The sequence below is a fragment of the Parasteatoda tepidariorum genome, chromosome 4 (genome assembly GCF_043381705.1).
Source record: "Parasteatoda tepidariorum isolate YZ-2023 chromosome 4, CAS_Ptep_4.0, whole genome shotgun sequence".
NCBI classification, from domain to species: domain Eukaryota; kingdom Metazoa; phylum Arthropoda; class Arachnida; order Araneae; family Theridiidae; genus Parasteatoda; species Parasteatoda tepidariorum.
Window position 1 is genome coordinate 45204779 of NC_092207.1, and position 22591 is coordinate 45227369.

At 28.2% G+C, this 22591-nt stretch overlaps 1 protein-coding gene across 1 annotated transcript in view; it reads right to left on the reverse strand.

The window, feature by feature from the left end:
- Positions 1-13132, reverse strand: part of LOC107441932 (tachykinin-like peptides receptor 99D) — a 98523-nt gene extending 85391 nt beyond the window's left edge. The window contains exon 1 of the mRNA XM_016055355.3: positions 11828-13132. Within this exon, the coding sequence (XP_015910841.1) occupies positions 11828-12219 (392 nt within the window). The 5' untranslated portion in view covers positions 12220-13132. The remainder of the gene's footprint in view (positions 1-11827) is intronic.
- Positions 13133-22591: the final 9459 nt, after the last annotated feature.

Genomic DNA, 22591 nt, shown 5'->3' on the forward strand with positions numbered 1-22591 from the left:
AATTGGAAGACCATGGACAAAAATGAAGAAACCTAGAAGAAAATTCTTTGGAAAGCCATGGCCTATCCAAGGTTATCGTGTTTCTGAGCAAGGAGGGATACGTTAATGTATTTTACGTTTCATTTTCTTTCAGTAAATTTCTAAAATGTCTATGAAAACGGAAGGAAAAATTGTTATTGATGAAAACACTTATCACAAACATAAATCTATTACTTTCACCATTTTAATATTGATTTATCAATATGACTTTTTTCTAAAATCTCTTTTTATCGGAAATTTCTTAGAATCAAACGAAAGTTAGACCAATTCTAAAATATTGAAGCACTTTCTGAAACTATTTTATTCAAAATAAATTTTTATTCGAAATGAAGTATTTTGAATACTTATTTTCATTTTAAATATTTTATTATTATTTAAAATATTTTCCTATTATATAATGATTAGTATATAATAATTCATTTTACGGACATTATTATTGAAAAAATGTTATAAAATATGTTGAAATTTTTTTTTGTTAAAAATATTTTTTGTTTAAATTAATTGGAATTTTTGTAAAAAAATATCCATGAAACTAATTATTATATATTATAAATTATATATTATTGAACATGTATATACAGGCTATTGTGATTGTACTTATTTACGAACTATTAGGACATTTAAAGTTTAGCGATACACGACTAAATTTGGTACCTTTTTTTAATATTTGCATGAAAAATAAATAACAATTGTAGACAAAATATTATTTGTTTTGTTCAAGTAATTATTATAATTGGCAACAAAACCAAACGTCTCCAAGTAAAATATGCAATATTGTTATTATTATTATTAGAACATATATGGAAAACTTTTTTATATAATTTTTTAATTGTAAAAAGCTGAAAAAGAATATTTGATCTATAAAAGTTCATTTTGTACATATTCGGTAAAATATATGGTGTTTTGCTAATTATGTTTTTAATTATAATTTTTGGAGGAAAAAACCCGCAAAAAGTCCAATTTTGAGAAAAAATTTTATCATAAAAGAAAATTCAGTTACAAGCATTAATAAAAAAAATAGTTTCATTGAAATTCATTTTATAAAAAGCAAGAACTTCATATTTAAGAAAAATTATGGTAATTTTTAATTTGAAAATTTTGATTAGGAAAACTTTGAACGAAGATTACTGAATTAAACACACATTGAGATTTTAAATTTCAGGTTTTTAACTAATCGTACTTTCACTAACTTGCAGATTACTATAGAACGATTCATATTTTTTTTGTAGAAATATTTGAAGAAGTTCGCAATCTGTTCTTTTATTTCATAAAATTATGTCCATATCGCCATGTTTGCTCAATGAAATACCGGGTCACCTTAATGGAATGCGAGCGTATTGACCTCTGAGCCATGGACACTCTTGCGCTTTTTAATAAAAAAAATTTTAAAATGTCTTTATCTTAAAAGTCATATATAAGCATAAATAAGTTTTAAACTATTGTGGTCCACCTTTATTAAAATATCTTGCAATTTAATTGAACAAAAATGTTTGTCCAAACATAGATAACAAATGGGTAGAGTATCAGTTTGATAATAAAGTCGAATCACAACACTTACAAGGATGTTCAAACTTAAAAAAAATAATTGCTTAAAAGTAAGAGTCAGTAAGAAAATAATCGTGAAATGATTTGAAACGAAGATGAAGTTTCCTTACAGAAAGCGAAACTGCATTACAAAAACCAGTATTATAGTTGACAGTTTTAATCCTCTTATGATTAGGGTGAAAACAGAGAAAAACTTTTTAGTGAAGAAAAGCTTTAAGCAGCCAAACATACAGAGAGCGTCTGTAAAATAACGGATTTTTTGTAGCTTACGGTTAACATTAAAAAAAAAAAAAACTGAAATAACTTACTTTTATTGTTAAACAATTCTTTTTCACTGTAAAAAGTGCTTTCTTTCGTTTTTACAGAAATTACAATTTATTTTCTTTTTTTTACAGTGTACAATTCTTTTAATGTGCAGTTCTCCTTAATAACAAAACATATTTTCCATATATTTCGCTCTGTATGTACGTGCGTTTATATTACTTTGAACTACTACTTTTACCAAAGAAACATATTAAAATCTTCTGCAGCAAAGTTTACTTGTTCGTGATACCATTTGTTGGAAATCTTCTCTATGCAACGCTAACATGCATATTTCACGTTTTCCCGTTCCTTACTAAGCTCTTAGATTATTATTCACCACAAAACATGACATCATTTTTCATGCCACGTGAAAAATACGACCATGACAGCAAAAATTGTGTAGCAAACGATAAGAAAAAAAAAAGAAATCCTTTCTGCTAAGCTTTGAGAATAAAATGCCTCGGAATATTTTAAGTACAATATTTTTAACTTCTCTTTGCAAGACTTTTCTGTTTCAATATTTCTTGTCTAATATTTCAGGGACTCCACTTTTATCCGAATTCTTTTAAAATAAAGTTTCAGTTTGTAAAATTTATACAGTTGTGTACTAAGACTTAATAGGAATTAAAGGAAATATTTACAATACCTTGATGTTTTTATAAAATAACTACAATATGATTAATTAAAATTGAGAAAATCTTAATAAGTTACGTGAAGAAATAATATCGGGAATGCTTCATTTTAAATTCAATTATGATATACACAGTCCAGTCACATTAATGTGACCACCACCTGCTTTCGACGTCAACGTGAAATAACAAATCACAGAGTGCAGGTGGCAGCACATTACAGTGTAGTGTATATATTGGATGTCCTAGGGCATCGAAAAGCATTTCAGTCGTTGGCGCAATGCAGAAACGAAGCGATTTATCCCACGTCCAAAAGGGCATGATTATTGGCTTTCAGACCAAGGGTGGAAGAATTTCGGAAACGACTGATTTTGTGAACTGTTCGCGTGCCGCCGTGGTAAAAGTATACCGTGCATGGCAAAATGGCACTTTACAAAACAAGCGGCGTGGCACATGTGGTGCACCACGGGCCAAAGATGGCAGAGGCGAACGAAGACTACGGAGATGCGTTCAGACGAATAGACGTGCAACTGTTGAGCAACTGACCGCCCAGATGAACCAAGGGACTACCAAGAGTGTATCCTCAACAACTGTTCAGCGAACGTTGCTGCGCATGGGCCTCCGCAGCAGACGCCTGGTTAATGCACCTATGCTGACTACTGTTCATCGGTGACGAAGGCTGGAATTTGCACGCCAGTACCGCAACTGGACGTCCGCAGAGTGGCAACAGGTGGCTTTTTCCGATGAATCACATTTTATGCTCCATGGGACAGATGGACGTTGGCGTATACGGCGTAAAACGCCTGAAAGCAAACACCCTGCAATAATTGCCGGAAATCTGCAGGCTGGAAGAGGGAGCGTTATGGTTTAGGGAATGTTTTCCTGGCATTCACTGGGAGCACTCATCATTCTGGAAGGCACGGTGGATTAGTACAAGTACGTATCTGTCCTTGCGGACCATGTCCAGCCCTATATGCAAATTATTTTTCCTCAGAATGATGGCATTTACCACCGGGACAATGCGAGGTATCATACAGCTCGCAGTGCATGTGCGTGGTTCGAAGAACACCAGGATGAATTTACCGTACTCCCCTGGCCAGCAAACTCACCGGATTTAAACCCAATCGAGAATCTGTGGGACCACCTCGATCGGGTTGTTCGCGCCATGGATCCTCAACCGCGTAATCTAGTGCAGCTGGCCACGGCACTGGAGTCGGCATGACTCAACCCAGTCGGCATGACTCAGGCATGACCCAACATCTTCAGAAACCTAATTGACTATTTTCCTGCACGTCTCGTAGCTGTTCGCTCTGCCAAAGGTTGTTATTCTGGATTTTGTCAGGTGGTCACATTAATGTGACTGGACTGTGTATATCTTCGGCAAACGGTTATAAAGCTTAATTACAGCTTATATAAACATTTGAACACAGTCACGAAAGTATTTAACCCTCTGACTGCCATGGTGCATGCGTCAAGCGAAAACTAATGGTGTGACCTATATGCGAATAAGCATTTCTGGAACAAGCTATCGGCTAATGAATTTGGATGTATACTTGCTTTCTCATGTTTATGGACTGAAACTGTTTGTCTCGTTTATATCCAATTCTCAAAGAAATCTCATATTAAGTTACTTAGCAACAAGGAAAGTGAAATATTATTTTCATTTTATCAATAATTTTCTGTCTTAAATTTCTTTCAAATGTTGCCAGAGAGGTGACATTTTTGCATACTGATTGTGACATATTTGGTCCTTGCTTTGACATGTACTTTTTGCAACTGAACTATTACTTTTCTCAACGTTCTTGTTGCTTAAAAGAAAGTTTTTATTTAAATATAAAGTATTTATGTCACTCGTTCCTTGTTTTATTTTATTTATTTATTTTCTTAAATAGACAGTATAACTATCAAATTGTGGTGCTGTGAAACTTCGCTTAGTTGATAAATATAAATAATATATATTGAGAGTAAAAAGAAAAAAAATGCTAATTTCCATTCTGAAGTGGACAAAATTATAGTAATGGATTGATTACAATACTATAATGTGTTAACCGTAATGTACAGCTAAATACTTATTGCGGGAAAAAGTACTTAAATCTCAGGGATTGCTATTGCCTTTAGCAAACTGCTCACTCGAAAGACTTCAACTTGAAGCAGTTAGCAGTAAAAGTGCTAGTTTTTTTGTCTGATAATAAATTAGACTTTAATAAGTGAATAATTCTCATTCCATTGATTTTTCAAAATGGAAAATGTTATTCGCGAAAGAACGAGCATGAAATTTTGCTTTTGCCTTGAAATTCCTGCAAATAATTTTAAAAACTCGGAACAAAGTACGTCTAAGTTTAATATTTTAAAAATAATTTATTTAAAAAAGTGTAGAATTTTTTTATAAATTAAGGGAAATGTTGAAATATTTCATATTAAAATAAGTACTATTATTTCAATGAAGGTTTACGATGAAATTGAAAGAAAACATCTCAAAAAGTTTTCCGACAAGGGGAGTAATTTTTTTCTCCTAAATTCCTTACTTTTAGTTAAAATGAAATTCGAAAAATTGTTCATGTAATCAATGTGTGATTTTCATTACCTTAAATATTTCGAGAAATTTTTTTTGTTGCTATTTTCATTTTCTTTTATTTTATTCTGTCACAGGTTTATTTCTTGAACTCCATCTGTCGAAAAGTTTTTGAACTAAAAAGAGGAATTTTGGAAGAAAAAGTTCATGTAAGTTATGTAAGCTGTCACATGTATGTGAGCAAATATTGTTTTACTTTTGCAAGAAAGATTTCTTTGAAAACGCTCAGTGCATCATTACTTAAAATCAGTTTCTTTAAAATCCCTCAGTATATCATTCCGTACATAATACGGAATTTTTTTAGAAAAAAACAGAAAAATAAAAAATACTAGAAGTCTTTTTGTCATCATTTTTAAATGAAACCAATGTGAAAACTTTTTTATATTCTATTATTATGCTATTTTAATGATCAAAATTTAAAAGTCTCGAACAGTAATGTAAGAGACAATTCTTTGCCTTTCTTCTGCAAAAGTTGATTTTTTTAAAAGTATTTATGGATATTTTATATTTACCTTATGTTTACTGAAAAAAAACACAATAGTATCAACCACATGAAGATTTTATGTATGGAAAACTTCATTTATACCCTCATAAAAAAACCCACAAAAATCATATTTTTCTCAAATTATAATGGAGTGGAAAAATGCGTTCTTTGGAAGTTATCCTCTAGTGCAAACGCGTGATGGTTCACTCACTTTTCCTTAAGAACACATTAGGAACCATATTTAGTTTTTTAAATATAAGCCCTAAATATACACAGTAAGAAAATGGGTACTTCAAGTTTGCAACATTTTCTTTTCTTATAAATATATTACTGCTTTTCGCAAAATATTTTAAAGCGAACGTTTCCTCAAACTGTGGAAGTTGTTATATTTTCCTGTTTAATGATACGAATTTCGTACCATCGTTATGTTAATACAACACCTCGACAAAATTGATTAGAAAACATAATCATAGAGAATATAAATGGGAAATAATGGGTAGAAATCTGAGTCGGGAATAGAAATTAAAAGTAAATCTGCATTACAAGCGAGCGTTCTAAACCCAATTCCATCCCACCACTTATTAAAAATACCTTTAAAATTAGATTAAAAAGTGTTAGATCACTCTCAGAATGTGGTGCCTTACACACGCGTGTAAAAGCAATTCAGATTTCATAACAAAATGATTATTGAAATGTAGGCAGAGAAAAAAAATTGGTAAAATTAACATTCTGAATAGTAACAACATTTCTGGTAAAACAAACCATAATTATGGTAATCAAAACCGAACTATACGGTATTGAAACCTTTCTTTTAGCAATTTTTTCAATCATACGATAACGGTTCATCGGCAATTATAGAGTTCAAAATTACAGTTCTTTTTACCATGCATTTAGTAAATACAAAAAGTGAAAGTAAATTTAACTGAATAAAGGTTTTATGCCATGCTCTACGGTATCATGATTAAAATTACCAAATTTTTCAGCTTTCACCGAATTTTATCACATATTATAAAATATTATTTTATTGTTAATTTTTCTAAAATTGAAGCACTTTGATAAAAATTACCGAGCTTTTTGGGGCCCCCATAGAACCAGAAACACAATAAAGTTTACAACATTCTGGTAGTTTTAGCCATACTTTTTTCTCAATGTAAGAAATGAACTAAAACTCAGTAATTTCACAATCTTCTGGATGATTTTTAATAGTTTATAATTGTTTTAAGAGTCTTATAAATCATAATAACTTAAGTTTTGTTCCGTGTCAGAATAACTAAGATTTTTTTTTAACTGTCAGGAAACACTTATTTTGCTGATGGACCCATTTTGGCGATAATGCCACGATACATTTCGTAATACTATACGTTTTGATGTCAACCAGCTCAGAGCATTGTAACATATTTGAGAGCTTTTCTTTTCAAAAACTTTACAGGAATTTTGTTAAATAAATATTAAGTTGGTCAAAAAACTAACACGAGGCAGTCAAAAACAATAGAAACATTCTTAGAACTGCGTCGTCAAAGTACAAGTTTTATTGTTGTTGTTTCTAATGACAGTTAGACAAACTATGGTCACCAGAAATTGGCCAGTTGAGAAGTTTTCCTTTTGCTTGACAAGAGAGCACCACATGGGTGACAAATGGCATCACCACTCAATCGCGAAGCTACTTCTTTTTCTTAGATCCAAAGGGAAAGAGAATTTTCCCCAGACCCCTGTACCCATGGCACTGATCAGCGATCGACGTCAGGATTTTTTATTCTGCAAATTTCACGAGCACGTATATTGCGTGTAATCAGTAGGGTCTTAGCAGGATCGAGATTCGAATCCCGGCTCCTTTGAACCGGGACCTCAAACCACTTGGTTACCACCGCCCTAAGTATAAGTGATGGCTTAGTTTAGTTTTAACTTTTGGTTGATGGTCTGTGCATACGTTTGTAATGATTTATAACATTTAAAATCCATATATTTGCAAATGGATGAAAACGATTGGATTGAAAATGGAAGTGTTAAAATATTTTCTGTATCAAAAAACTGTCGACAAGTAACACATATGAGTTATAGAATCTCATTCATCAACAGTTCATTACAGGCTGCAGGAGTTTCCAGCATTTTCAAATCTAAGAATCCTCAATCTATGCATACCAATCTATGAAGACTAACATTTAAGAATGCTTAATCTATGCAGATCAAACAGATATCCAAGACCACCTTTCAAAATTCTGAACTCCAAAATTGTTATTTCTTGATCATGATTTCTAACTAGTGCTGCTTTTACAATTATATTTTTTCAGCGTCCATAAAACATTTCTTAGTAAGTAACTAATATATTAAAAAAAGTGATGATCAAAACATGTTGCTGGACAAAATAATAAACTATATATTTGATAAAATATTAAATTATCGCAAAATCTCTTCAAAGTTCATAATATGGAGGAATTAAGTTTAAAAAGGATAAATTTAAGGAAATACCGTATTAAAATAGTTGTAAATTGTAAAGTATTATGATTTAAATGGCTTCAAATGTTCAAAGCGAGTATATGAAGTCGTCCGGTTAATTGTTTGAACTATAGAAGTATCATTCCGTTTACTTTATTGATATCCCTATCAAAAGAAAAATATGAAACAGATGCAATTTAATAATTTATAAATTTAATAGGGTTCAATAGTGACTTCTCTAAATCAAACTTGTTGAATTTCTGAAGGCCGAGTAGAGATTGATATTTTACTTTTCGTAAAAGCGTATTTTATGCCGCATGGCGACCAATTATATTTTCTCATCTGAAATGTCTTACCAGTATTATAAAGATCACTTTATCATGTAATCCTAAGGATATTCATGAAAACCTGGTATTGCCAAAATTTATCACCCCCAGTGCTGATCATAACTTCATTTTACTTTCCTACATAGGTGTTACAGCTGCAAGTTATTCAGATTTTTACTAGGACGTTCAATATTTCATGTTATTTTATTTTATTTATTTTTCGTAACTTTTCCCTTATGTATTCAAATGTTTTCCGCTTCGGTAATATTGGAATACATTCAGAGAGCACTATAAATACCCGAACAGGGGTAAAGCCTGGCTATTCCGTTCTGGACATTATTTTTTCCCCTCCATTTTTCTTTCATTTAATATATATGTTTTAGAATGTAGACAAATTTTTGAGTTTATTATTTCGAGTCAAAATTAAGCACGAACTCACATAAATATATATATATAGGAATACGTTTTATTTACTGCGCATAAGCTGCGAGTACATAGAACTCATAAAATAAGTTAAAAATATAGAGAATAGATGGAAAAATATATAAAGATTTTTTAAAAAGTAAAGAAAAAATATTAAAAAATTATCATAAGAAATATTTATGAATTTGAAATAAATAAAATTCAATACAATATTGTATTGATGTATTTTACTTTGGCCTTTTTAATACAACATATTTCGGATCTTCAGATATAGATTTTTTCGGATATAATCGTGCGAGCTGATGACGAGAATATATTTTTTCCTTATTTAATTTTTCAACTTATTTGTTTTAAATTTTTAAATATTTCTTAAAAAGATCTTTTAATATTTTATATATATATATATATTATATGTACTATGCAAAAGCAATTAGAATTATTTAAGACAACAAACCTATGTAAACCTATTAAAAAAGATGATAATTTAACGCTAGAACGGAACACAAAACTATGTAAGTGCACTTTTAATTATCATAATACTTAAAAAATTGTGTCGTGTTAGTGTACTGTTCACGATAAAAAGCAAAAATTCATTCAAAAATGTGTGCGTAAATATAGTGTATATGAGAAATTACAACTCGTAATTACAACTCGTTACTGAAAACAGTCAAAATTTTAGTTGGTAAAAATCTATCTATATATATATTTTACTTACACGGCGACAAAAAAACGCCTCATTACACCACCCCGAATGGCAACGCTAGAAAATCGACCAATGATTGCCGCCAAATCTAGCTGAGGTGGCTCAACATATAGCCCTTTTAAAAACGGAAATTGAAATAACCTGAGAGAGCATCAGCTGCTGCAATCCCATACTATTAAGCTAGGCAGAAGTGAGTAGTCTTTGTCGATAGATCTCTATTTTAGTATTTTGTCGAAAGCACTTTTTTTCATGAATTTATATATATCGAATTTTTTCTACGATTTTTGATTTATATCACGAATTTATTTGTTTTATTATTGTTATTAGTTATTCATTGAAAAATTAGTCTCAGTCGTGCTGTTACGCTTTTACGCACTATAGCACATTTCTAATAGGTTTAACGAATTACATGTTTGAATTCAAATTTATTTTAATGACTTAGTATTTACTAAAAATATGTAATTTTTTTTTAAAAAAAGAGTTGTTATATGGATTTGAAAGATCGTTTTGAATTCTTAGAATTTTGTGCATTTGCAATATACCTAAGGTACTAGCGAGCGAAGCGAGCTTGGTGTGCGAAGCAAACCATATAAAATTCCGTAGCAATTTTCTGGGGTTGGCGAGCGTTAACGAGCTGGGGGCGAAGCCCACTAGTTTATATTAATGTTTTAAATAATATTTTGATTTTTTAAAACTTTTCTCTTTAACTGAAATTTGAAATTTAAAAATTTTTTCCGCCAACTAACATGTAACTATAGAATTAAAGCAAGAATAAAATTTCCAATATAGTTGAGAGTTAAACGTGTTTGTTGTAAAAGAAATGGAAAATAAAGGTTTTTATAAAATAATAATATTTTATGCAGAGAAATGTGGAACATTTATTCAAAAACGTAATTAATGTTTTGTGAAGATTGTGATTTCTACGGACAAATATGACTCTTTAACATCCACTCCAAAAGCATTAATTTAATGATTTTTAGCATTAAGGATTCTTTTCACATTAATTACATTCGTAGTTTACGCTCTGCGAAATAATTTAAGTATCTGTAACTTATCTTTATTGAAAAGCATTCGCTCACTAATTCCATATTTTGCATTTGTTTATAAGAATCACTCTACCAATAAAACAGCCAATTATATTAAGGTTAACTTAAAATTTATTTTTCTTTAAAGGTCTTAAAAAAGGTTCCGATAAGTCCCAATTTTGATCCAAAACAAACAGTTTATTCCTTGATAACAACATTAACAACATATCGTTGTATGTTTGTATTTCATGTGCAAAATTTATTTCTTACGGGATAGTTAAGATTTAACAATGAAATTTTTACAATAAAATTTTCACTTCAATTTTTAGAAATGCTAAGATATCTGACCATTTTTAGTGTCTTGTCTTTTTAGGTATTTTGATATAACAGAAATATACATTAATCACTCTAAGTAAAGCATTTCTATGAGAAAACATGACATAGAGCATCAATGATTCCGAACAAAACATTTTTTAACGCTTACGATTTTCTAACTTTATGAAGCAGTTACATATCAATTTTAAGCAAGTACGTATATAGAATGAATATAAATGTTGCGTTCTTTTGTAATTTTTACAATAGTTGCCAAAATAAGATTTATAAGTGTTTACTTTTTAAGAGATACAAGCACTTAAAATTCACAATGGAAAATCCAAAATAAATATGAAAAGTTCAGGAATTTTATAATTAAGTTAAAGTTAATCACTCTAATTATCGAAAAAATATTTTTTTATATAACTAAATTACAGATATAATAGAAATGAATGAACTATATTTCATATACATTTATTACTTCGGCTGATTGTAGTTTATTGAACATATTAAGAAGATATGCAGTTTATTGAACATATATTACTGTTATTGTCTGTTCAGTGGCTCTGGTTAAGCCACCGAATACAACTGTAATTGACCATAGCTCGTAAAGATTCTAAAAAATTTAAAGCGAGATTCCAATCATTTGAAATTGATAGCTCTTGCAAATTGAATAATATTTTTCTGAATTGCTCTTATTGCTAAATTAAATGTAGTTGTTAAGCAAGTACTTCCTATAACTAAATGCTCGAGCAATTGATTAGTCATAGGTTAAAGAAATGTTCATTTAGTTTCTAAAAAAACTGGCTTTGTTTGATCTAGCTTTAATAATCATAGAATAATTAATTCTTTCATATTTGAACTATTAAATTAACACTATAAGTATTTGGTTATATGGTTGGTAAAGGTTATAATAAAAGAACATCAAACAAAAAAAAAAAGGAATATAGTTTTGAATAGGCACTGACTGAAAATTTGACATTAAAACATGCAAAACGGAACATTTTTCTTTAACTGAAGTCTTATATCTTACCTGTCTATAGATATGGCCATCAGAGTGAAAACAGATGCCGCAACGGACACTATGGCGATGAAATTAGATATTTTGCAGTAAGCCTCTCCGAATGGCCAGTCTCCATCTAGCATGTAGATAAAGTTGAAGATGACATTCAACGTGGATACCATTGTGTCAGCAAAACTCAAGTTGACTAAGAAATAGTTCGTGACGCTTCTCATGCGCTTATGAGCTAGGACGATCCACATGACTATCACATTACCACCTGTAGCAACAAATATCATGCTTCCGAATATTAGAGTCCAGACTAATTGCTGCCACCACGGTAGAATAAATACATTACGTTCTGGAACTTCCTCTGTTGCATTCTGAACAGATACTGTCTCATTCATCTCCATGAAATCCTCCATGATAATTTATTTCAATTATTTATTAATTTTAGCATAATATTTCAATTTTTTTATGCCATTGTATTGGCATACTCGCAATAAATCTGTCTTTATCATTTATCAAGTTTCGTTTCTAGACATTCGTTAATCTAAATGTTTTTTCGTATAGATAAATTTAATTAATACCGGTGCGTCATTAGCGAGCCAATCTTAAGGTTTCAAATGCTTTGAATTTGAATAATTACAAATAAATTCATCATGGAATTAGTTTTTCTCCAAAAATACATAATGTTTATTGAATGCATATAATATACTTAGCACAATTTTAATCTACAAATAATGGTTTGATAGTCTTATACCAATGAAATAAAAAAAATAATAAATAAAGTTTTAAATGTTAAGCAACATTTCTGGATTTAAACATGCGTATTGTATTGTGCATCATACCCTCATTCATGTGCAAATAATCTAGCGAAACATTCTTAAGCTCTTTACTTAATTTCAAGATAGAATGATAAGTTCGTTCAGGTATGTAGAACATAACTTTATCTCATTACTCTAATTTTAAACTTGTTTTAAAATTCTTCATAAATTTTTAAACTTTTAATTTAGCCGCGAATCGAAATGACATAATATAATGTTAAGAAATAATATTTATGATTCCAAAGTTAGAAATATTTGTTATAGTTTTAAATAAATAATATTTTATCTTATTTTTCTATAAATTCTAATGCATTGTAAAGCATAATGCAATAGGCATCAGTTGCAAAAATATGAATGTTTCTTGTTAACTTTAACATGCTCAAAAACATTTCCAAATCACTTATCAATAGTTCGCGATTCGCTTTTCAAAGAAAGACCGAAGTCAAAACTCGACCCCGTTGTGCGGGTTTCATGAGCGCATCTCACTATATTCAATTCCAAGCTGCGTTCTGTCGACGCAATACGGTAGGGGGCGCTAAATAGTTGGACATTTTATTCTTCTTTATTTGTAACTGGCGCTTGCGCCTTACTTTCCACTTTCTCCACAAGTTTCAGTTGCGAGTGGGTGTTTTAATTTCAACTTGTATTTGCTGTCTCAAGTATGTGTGATTCTATTTTGAGGGATAAGGTACATAGTTAGGGGCTTATATCTCCAAAGAATAAAACAAGCATGCATATATAGTTTTTTTATTTTTTAGCATGCGTTGAAAAAATATATAAAAGGATTTTTCTTTAAGGATAAAAATAAAAGTTTTCCTTTGAGAAACACTGTGCTTTATAAATATTGTGTAGTGGCTCCACGAAGAATATATTTAAAGCCGTAAAAATCTGCTTTTTTTTTTTTTTTTTTTTTTTTTTTTTTTTTTTTTTAAATAAATACTTATTTTTTTCTTTTGTTTTAAATTCAAAACATTTCTTCAAATAATAATTTAATGCACACAAACTTTTCATTTGTCACATATCCAATATTTTATTTAAATATACACAAATACTAAAAATTATTTTAGAATTTGTATAGTATTACAATGCGAAATAATCTAAATCACAATTATTATCCATTTCGTCTGTTCAAAAGAAAGGAGTTTAATAATTTTAGCTATATCATTGCAAATCACATGTGTAGTTTTAGCATGAGCAGTTCTCAAAATGTGTGATCATAAGACATATTTTAACTTTAATGTCGGAAAACAGTCAAATTTAAATTTAGTTCGCAGCAAAAATTTTTGAGTTAATATAATTAGTATAAATATAATTAATATTAATATAATTAATATAAATATAATTAATATAAATATAATTAATAAAGAATTATTATAAACAGCTGTAAAAATTATTTATGTATACCCATATTTTTTCTAAAGAAAATGACTATTTTGGACTTTCATGATATTAACTAAGCCTAGGTAAAATAAACAATGCTTTTTTAATGATCTTTCTTGATAATGCCCTTAAAAGAATGGCAGTAAAGAAAAATTTATATTAAAAAAATATAAAAAGTGTGTCAGATAAAGCGATTTAATGCTTTGATGTATAACAAAAAATAGCGTTCTAAGTGGCTCTAAAAAAATAAAAAGAACAAAAAATACGATTAAACCTTTTATATTTATCATTAAAATAATTTTTCAAGCATTTCTGTTTCTTTTCTCATTTTATGATGTATATCGTTCTAAGTGGCTCTAAGAAAATAAAAAGAACAAAAAATACGATTAAACCTTTTATATTTATCATTAAAATAATTTTTCAAGCATTTCTGTTTTTTTTTCTCATTTTATGATGTATAGCGTTCTAAGTGGCTCTAAAAAAATAAAAAGAACAAAAAAATACGATTAAACCTTTTATATTTATCATTAAAATAATTTTTCAAGCATTTCTGTTTGTTTTTTTCTCATTTTATGATGTATAGCGTTCTAAGTGGCTCTAAAAAATAAAAAGAACAAAAAATACGATTAAACCTTTTATATTTATCATTAAAATAATTTTTCAAGCATTTCTGTTTTTTTTTTCTCATTTTATGATGTATAGCGTTCTAAGTGGCTCTAAAAAAATAAAAAGAACAAAAAGTACGATTAAACCTTTTATATTTATTATTAAAATAATTTCTCAAGCATTTCTGTTTTTTTCCTCATTTTATGATGTATAGCGTTCTAAGTGGCTCTAAAAAAATAAAAAGAAAAAAAAATACGATTAAACCTTTTATATTTATCATTAAAATAATTTTTCAAGCATTTCTGTTTTTTTTTCTCATTTTATGATGTATTAATTCCACAAAATTCCATTTTTCTTGCACGTTAAATTTAGGATTATACTTATCATCTAATGTATTTATAAATTTGTTATTTACGATAATTTGATGCCCTATAATTCAATCAAAAATGATATGATAATATTAATAGTATTTAAAAAATCATATTGCATATGTAGTTATTATTTAGGGAACATAACATAAATGTCAATATAATTTAAAACTAAAGGCTGTTAGCGTTATTTTTCTCACCTATTGCGAAGTAACAATATGGAAATTCTAATTGCAATGAGTCTATCGCTAGATCAATTATCATTCGTTGTCTCATTGAAGTAATTAAAATCAATTAAATAAGTAATAAATAAAGAAAAGTAACATAAAAATTTATAATGAGAGAAATTTTTTTTAAAAATATTCTATACCAGTAGGAGAAATATGTAAGCACACAAAAAACTGAAAAATCTGTACATTAACTGAGATGACGTACTATATAGCGTCAAAATGAAATTTCCGTTTTCAATATTATACAATCGACGTTCGACGTAACGACCTTTATAACCCGAGTGAAAATGTTTTAAGATATAACGTGAGTTCATTAGATCGTGATGGCACAAAAGTATCAATATTAACTCAAAGCTAAACGAAGATAATAATAATTATACACCAAAGTGCTATTTAGAAATAATACTTCATAGGTGAAAAGTTGCAATTGAAATAATATATTAATAGAAAACAATGTCCATGATTTAACAAGATGCAGTACTATAGTAAAATATATGTTAGATTAAAATTTAAATACGTTCTTATGTACTTCAGTATCGATAAATCACTAAAAAATCAATATACAAGAATGTCACAAAATAACACTACAAAATAATGTTACAAAATAACGTTTTATCAAAAGACAAATTTTTACCATTCTAAAATCATTAAAATTTTAAGTTTTCTTAAATTTGTAAAAATGTTAATTATGTATATTTTATACTTAAAGGAGAGTGGGGTCAATTGTAACATTTTTTACTTAACTGTTTTTAACTAACAAAAAATCCAATATATTATTAGTATTTATTGACAGACGAGTAAAGTAGACTATCCTCTACTAGAAAAAAAATAAATACCTTATTTTAAATATTATTATATTAGTTATTAACAATTTTTGACAGTCGTGCACTTGTTACAATTGTCCCCACTTACGGGGTCAATTGTAACAGTTCATAAATTCAACTAAAACATAGTTAATTATACATATTATCATAGTTGTGATATATTTTTTTATTGATCAAAATAGTAGTGATATTTTAGGAGTAAAAATAATAATGAGCAGAGACCTAAAGGGTTAAACTTTTAACTTTAAGGGGTTAAAAATTTTAATTTATGCTGTGAAAGGTGACAAATAAAATAATGCACATGCAACATAATATAAATGATATAGGAAACTATTGGTGGTTCTTAAAGAGTTAAGTAATGGTTTGTAAACATAAGATTATTTATTTTCAGCTGTTACAATCGTCCCTTTACTTATTGTTACAATTGTCCCCAAGACGCCATTTCAGCTTCATTTGTTAAAAACAATGCTAGTTAATTAGCAAAACTAATCTTTTTTTTTATTGAAATGTTAATTAAGGTGTCCACTTACATATTCGGTTACTAATTTTTATTTGTTTAAACAAAATTACTTTGTTACAATATAATATTCTAATACCAAAAAAGTACTTACGTAGCATGAAAATATCTTTTGCAATGTAACTCTTTCAAAAGTATATAAAAATGGTTGCTAGCAGGGGTGTACATGTAGATTTATTAAATACACCTTGTGCGCCACCTAAAAAACAAATCTAGAACCCGACACTCGAAATTTTTGCTCTGTTACAATCGTACCCTGTTACAATTGACCCCACTCTCCCCTACTAAAAACTGGAATTCAAAAATAACATTTCATTTAGCGAAGTCTTGTCAAAAAGTGCTTCAATTGATTTAAATGTTCCTTTAATTTTAATACTTCTACAACCTACTAATTCTTCTTTAATTTCAACCCTCTTAACTTTCGACCATTGCCTACGTAAATTTAGAATCAACTACAAAAGAGGACTCATATCAATAGTCATAGAACTCTCCTTTTTTATCCAACAAAATCACCGAGATAATAGAGCACATGATGAAGGAGGCGAAGAGTTATGAGGAAATGTAACAGCAGACGTGCGCTATTTAAATTACAGCTCTATGGTTGCTATACTCTTTATTAAAACTAGTAAAATAAAGCGAATTTCATGATTAAGAGGATAAGAAGTGATTACTTCAAAGAGGTTAAAAGAGAGAAGATTTGATTTACAATGAAATCAAGTTGCAAATTCTTAGCGTGGAAACTGGTTATTTAGCCACATGTATGATTAATGAAAATCAATTAATTTAAAAAAAGTATAATGAAATACACATTTGTGTATGAATTAGAAAGTCGATAGCATATTTAAAAAATTAATGATTTACATAAATGAAACTAAAGGATATTTATCCGCTGTAAAGATAATAAATATTTTTGCTACACTTTTATCTTTTTTAAGATAAATAATTCAACAAAATAATTCAAAGAAGTGACTCAAACCACCTTTGCTACAAAATCCAAAATTATATTTAAAAAATTTTAGTTTCGCAGCCATTTTTCTAACCATAAAGGAAAAGAAGCACGTGTTTTCATTTGGTGAATAAATCGAAAAGTTACTTAGTTTTCGATTTTCCCCTGCTTTTATTTTTCATACATTATTCAGTTATTTATTTATTCATCCTCATTTAAAATTTATCGAAAAAACTTAAAATATACTTTCACACAAAATTATTCAAGAAGTATTCAAATTATCCTAAAGAGCAAACTCATATTAAAACTACTTAAAGAAACGCATAGCAACATAATTAATTTGGGAAAAAATTAAGTATTTACATAAAATACAATAACTTTCAAAGTAAATATTTGAGATTTAATTTGCAAAATGTAACCTTTGATATTTAAAACACATATGTATCTAAGCTATGTGTTAGAAATAAATTTCGAAATACAATGAATTATTTATTTAAAATTCTTCCTCATTTATTTTGTAATGCACTTATTATTATATTTTTCAAAACTTGTTAACCAAAATGGTAATTTTTCGAAAAATTATTGCAATTTGTGTGACATAAAAGTTTAGTTTGTGTTCGTTAACGTAAAGAAAAATTTTAAAAATCTTTCAAGAAATAATAGTTTTATAAAAATTTTTTTGCTATATTTTCTGAGGAATTAAAAATATTTAAATCTAGTTTCATTTTTAGGGAATCATAAAATATTACATTTTGAAATTGCTAAGATTTAATAAATATAACATTAAAAGCTTAATCAAAACAAAAATATTTTTACTTGAAATTATTTTTGAGGAAAAAAGTTTGATAAGTATATGAAAAATGTAGCACGCATTAAAACGTAAACAAATTACCAATAAAAAAAGCAAATAAATGTCGAATTATCAAATCCTAGTGCTTAACATATTTCTTGCGTGAAGTAATAATGTTATGTGCTCGGATTAATTGACATGTTTTAAAGTTATCCATTATAAAGGATGAAAATAATTTTAAGACCGTTTAACATTGACAAAAAAACCGTTCGTTTAATATTTTACGAAAAAAAAGACTAGGAAAAATCAAGTTAATCTGATTTTATTTACTTCTTTTTGACAATCCCTGTCATTTTAACTAACACAGAAACAAAATCATTAATATCTATTTTACTTGAGCATGGTCTTATGATAGTTAACAAAATGCACATATTTCATTACGCATCACTCTTTAAAAAATTGATTTTACTGAGTGAATTATTATTTAAAAAAACACTTGTATCTTTTAGTCTTTTCAAACAGATATCTTAACAAACAGATTTTGAGTACAACGCATGAAGTTAAAAACGCCTGAAGTACCTATATGTAGTTCATATATGTGTTTCACTTTTGGAAGCTTTATTTTAAATTTACAGACATATTAACCGGTAGCAGCCTTTCCATCCAACTAAAGGTAAAGTTTATGGTAACACGTATTTTTTTTTTACTTTTGCGGTTTTAAGATCGTTTTTAACTAGTATGATTAAAAAAGCATGAATACAAAATTATTCGGTTACTTAGCTATTTATACTAACATTTACTGCTAGCATTGTTTCGAAACTGTGAAAAAGAAATCTAGCTAGACATTGGAGCTAGGCTATTCACTTTGTAATGGGCATTGAAATTAGGTTATTTAACTATTTTTTCCGAGGTATTTCTAAGAACATTCTAAAACCATCCTATTGAATTGTATTGCGTAAAATTATCAATTCTTCAAAAAAAAAATCGATTTTTTTTCTTCTAATTTTGACGATCGAGGAAGAGTTTTAATAATTAGCTTGATGTGCTAAATCTCTCCAAATAGTAGTTTTATTCCAAATGGCACCCTTTTAGGGGGTGCTTTGAAACATTCGTTAAATATTTCCCCACAAGTTATTAAACGCTACTGTAATAAATATACATGTTCAACAACAATTCTTTTCGCTCTCGTTTTACTAATCTTACCTAAGTCGCATGAATGAGCAAACTTATGTATGAAAGCAGTCACTATAAACTAATTCAGAAATATATAAAAGAAAATAAAAATTCGATTCACATAAATTTTTTTCGATTTCATGAAGTAAAATAATGGTTAATTTATGTGCAGGAAATGTTTTAGTTAATATTCCTCTAGGATGAAAAATATATTTAAATCTTCGAATTCAAATCAGAAAAGTCGGTTTGGAATGCGACGCACCAATGAGGATTTCTTGTTATGAAGTTTGTTCGTGCGTTAAAATGTAGCAGATTTTATTTGACAAGGAAATACTTTTAAGGGATTAAGCATTGTCAAACAGCTTCGTAACGAATCGGCTTAGAATTTTTTTTTCGTCGAAGAACGTATTTGAATTCTATTTTTTGCGTGTAAAGTAAATATTAAAGTTCACTTCTTTCAATAGATGGTCAAAGGGATAAATGCACCGAAGCATATACTTGTGGGGAAAAAAACTTTTAAATCTATGCAAATTAAATGTTTAGAATATATATATTTTTATTTTCAAGCAATAAATATTTAAGAATAAGAAAAATCATATGTATTTAAAAAATAAGATAATTAATAGTTAATTTATAATTGTTCATACAGTGAAAATTTGAATTTTTTTCAGCATTCACTTAATTGTAAATATCTTTTTTTTCTGTATATTGATAAGTAACTTAATTCACTTAAATGTAAATATCTTTTGTTTCTGTAAATTCATAAGTAACTTAATTCACTTAAATGTAAATATCTTTTGTTTCTGTATATTGATAAGTAACAGACACTTTCGTATTAACACTGATAAGGAAGTATAATCAAAACTAACTAAATATGGTTAAATTCACCGTATTTCTGATTCTATGTGAGCACCAAGATCTTGTAAATTTTTAACGAAGCGCATTCTTGAATTTTGTAAAACAAACAATAAAATGTGGTTTTATAATATGTAAAAATTTTTTTTTAATGTTTTAAAAGTTGTAAAATTTATTATAGCGTCTTAGATTATGGTATAAAAGGGGGTGCGGGTGAGAATATCTATGGTATCTTAGAATAAGGTTTCTAAATGTGTGGTAATAAGAACAATAATTTTGAAAACCTGAATTTCCGGTAAACCATTATCATATGAACTGATATGTATTATCAAATGAATAGTTTAAATACTCTACAGTTTGGTTTTATAAAGCAGAATTATTTTTTTACCAGAAATATTATGACTATGCAGCACGGCAATTATATCAGAATTTTTTCTCCAAGAACTATCTTTTTTTAGACAATGTCACGAAGTATTAGAGGAGCCTGTAGAAATGTTTGTCTACTTTGTTTAAAATTTTCAATATTATTTACCCATGAATTTCTCTAGTATAAGATAAAAAAATGTGATGTAATTGTCTTGGCATAAATTACTTTCTAAGTTCAAAATCACTAAAAATAAAAAAATAGTGAGACAAAGCTTAGAACTAGGTATTTTTTGATGATTAACCTCTAAGGTCTTAGATATCTATACAGATACGCAATTGATATTTATGCAGATACGTAGTTAAGAAAGTAATTTTTCAACGCTGGAAAGAAATAAACATAACTAGCCCAACTGCCCTGACCAAAAATTTATCAACTTTGCCCTGACTCAAGCTCCTATATCATTAACGAGTCAAAATCTGAATAAAATCTTTGAACTTATGAAACTTAAACCTGCTGTTTTTTAATTGTTTTCTATAGAACCTTAAATTTTCAACCTTCTTTCGACGGAATCTCGGAATTACATAATAAATCTTCAGAAGCTATGAATATACTGACTAAAATAAAGATATTTAAAATATTTTGAACGTGGAAATATTTAAATGGGAAATGAAATACTTAACATTATTAATCTGTTGTTGGTGTATGAATATGCTGAAATGATTAAAATAAACTGAATTTTAGATTTTAAAATTAACTGCTTTAAAAAAGTAAGAAAAAAATATAAGAGAAACGTAATTATTTATATTTGAACTTTTATTATTTTAATTTGCACTGTAAAGCTTGATAACAAAATGGTTATTGAATCTTTTATATCATATCTTTTTCATAATTATTCAATATATTTCAATGGAAATAATAAAATTTGCTCCTTAATCATTGGTATTTTACACATTTATGTTCACATAAAAAGCCTAAATTTTAAATAAATTATCGATTATTGATTGGCTATGAATACAATTACTGCTCAAAAAAATCTTAACTTTCGCAACACTTTCCACGAAACCCTAGGGAGCGTCCATTTGAATTAGCAAAAATAATTCGTGATTTAAATGACTTAACTAAAGAATAAACCAAAAGTGTTTTTAATTGTATGAATTGTATTTAATTGTATTAATACACATCGTGCTAAAATAGGTGTATGCTCAATCTTACTTCTTAAACCTTTTTGTCTAGTACAGTTAAGGCACACTTCAATTAAAGCAATTTATAATTTTACTAACAACATAATGGCGTGTTTATATATAGTAATTAAAAGAACACGAATACAGTTTCAGTTACTGGGTATTATTCAGCTAATGTTTACGTAACTTAGGAAAGCAGGCTTTTAAATTAAAGCCAGTTCTGGAGTTTTTAATACGAGGAAACGCAAAGCGGATCTAAAAAGAAAATTAGTTTAATTTCCATTTAATGGAAAAAATTGCATTATTATTTAATTAAAAATGGAGAAATACAGCTAAAGATATTATGTTTATACCAAAAAAGGTTTTCCTTCAATATAAGGGCAAATTAGAACAAAAACCGACAATATTTTTGCGTCGCTGTAATAGCTCTATAACAAATTGTGTAGAAAGTAATTTTTTTCGAAGATCAATAACATGATTACCTACTATATTTAAAACTAAAATCTTAAAAAAAAACTAAATATACAATGAAATAGAACTAATTATATTATTCAGTACTGATTTTTAAATAAAAATTATAAACATTGTTACTTATAACGTGATAAAAATACTAAATTCACACTTAGACCTTAGCTTTTACTTCGAAACATAACTAATAAAATCTACATACAAAGTTTCAGAGAATTCTATATAATGCAATTTTTGAAATATATGTTTGCTTCAAGAGATTTTC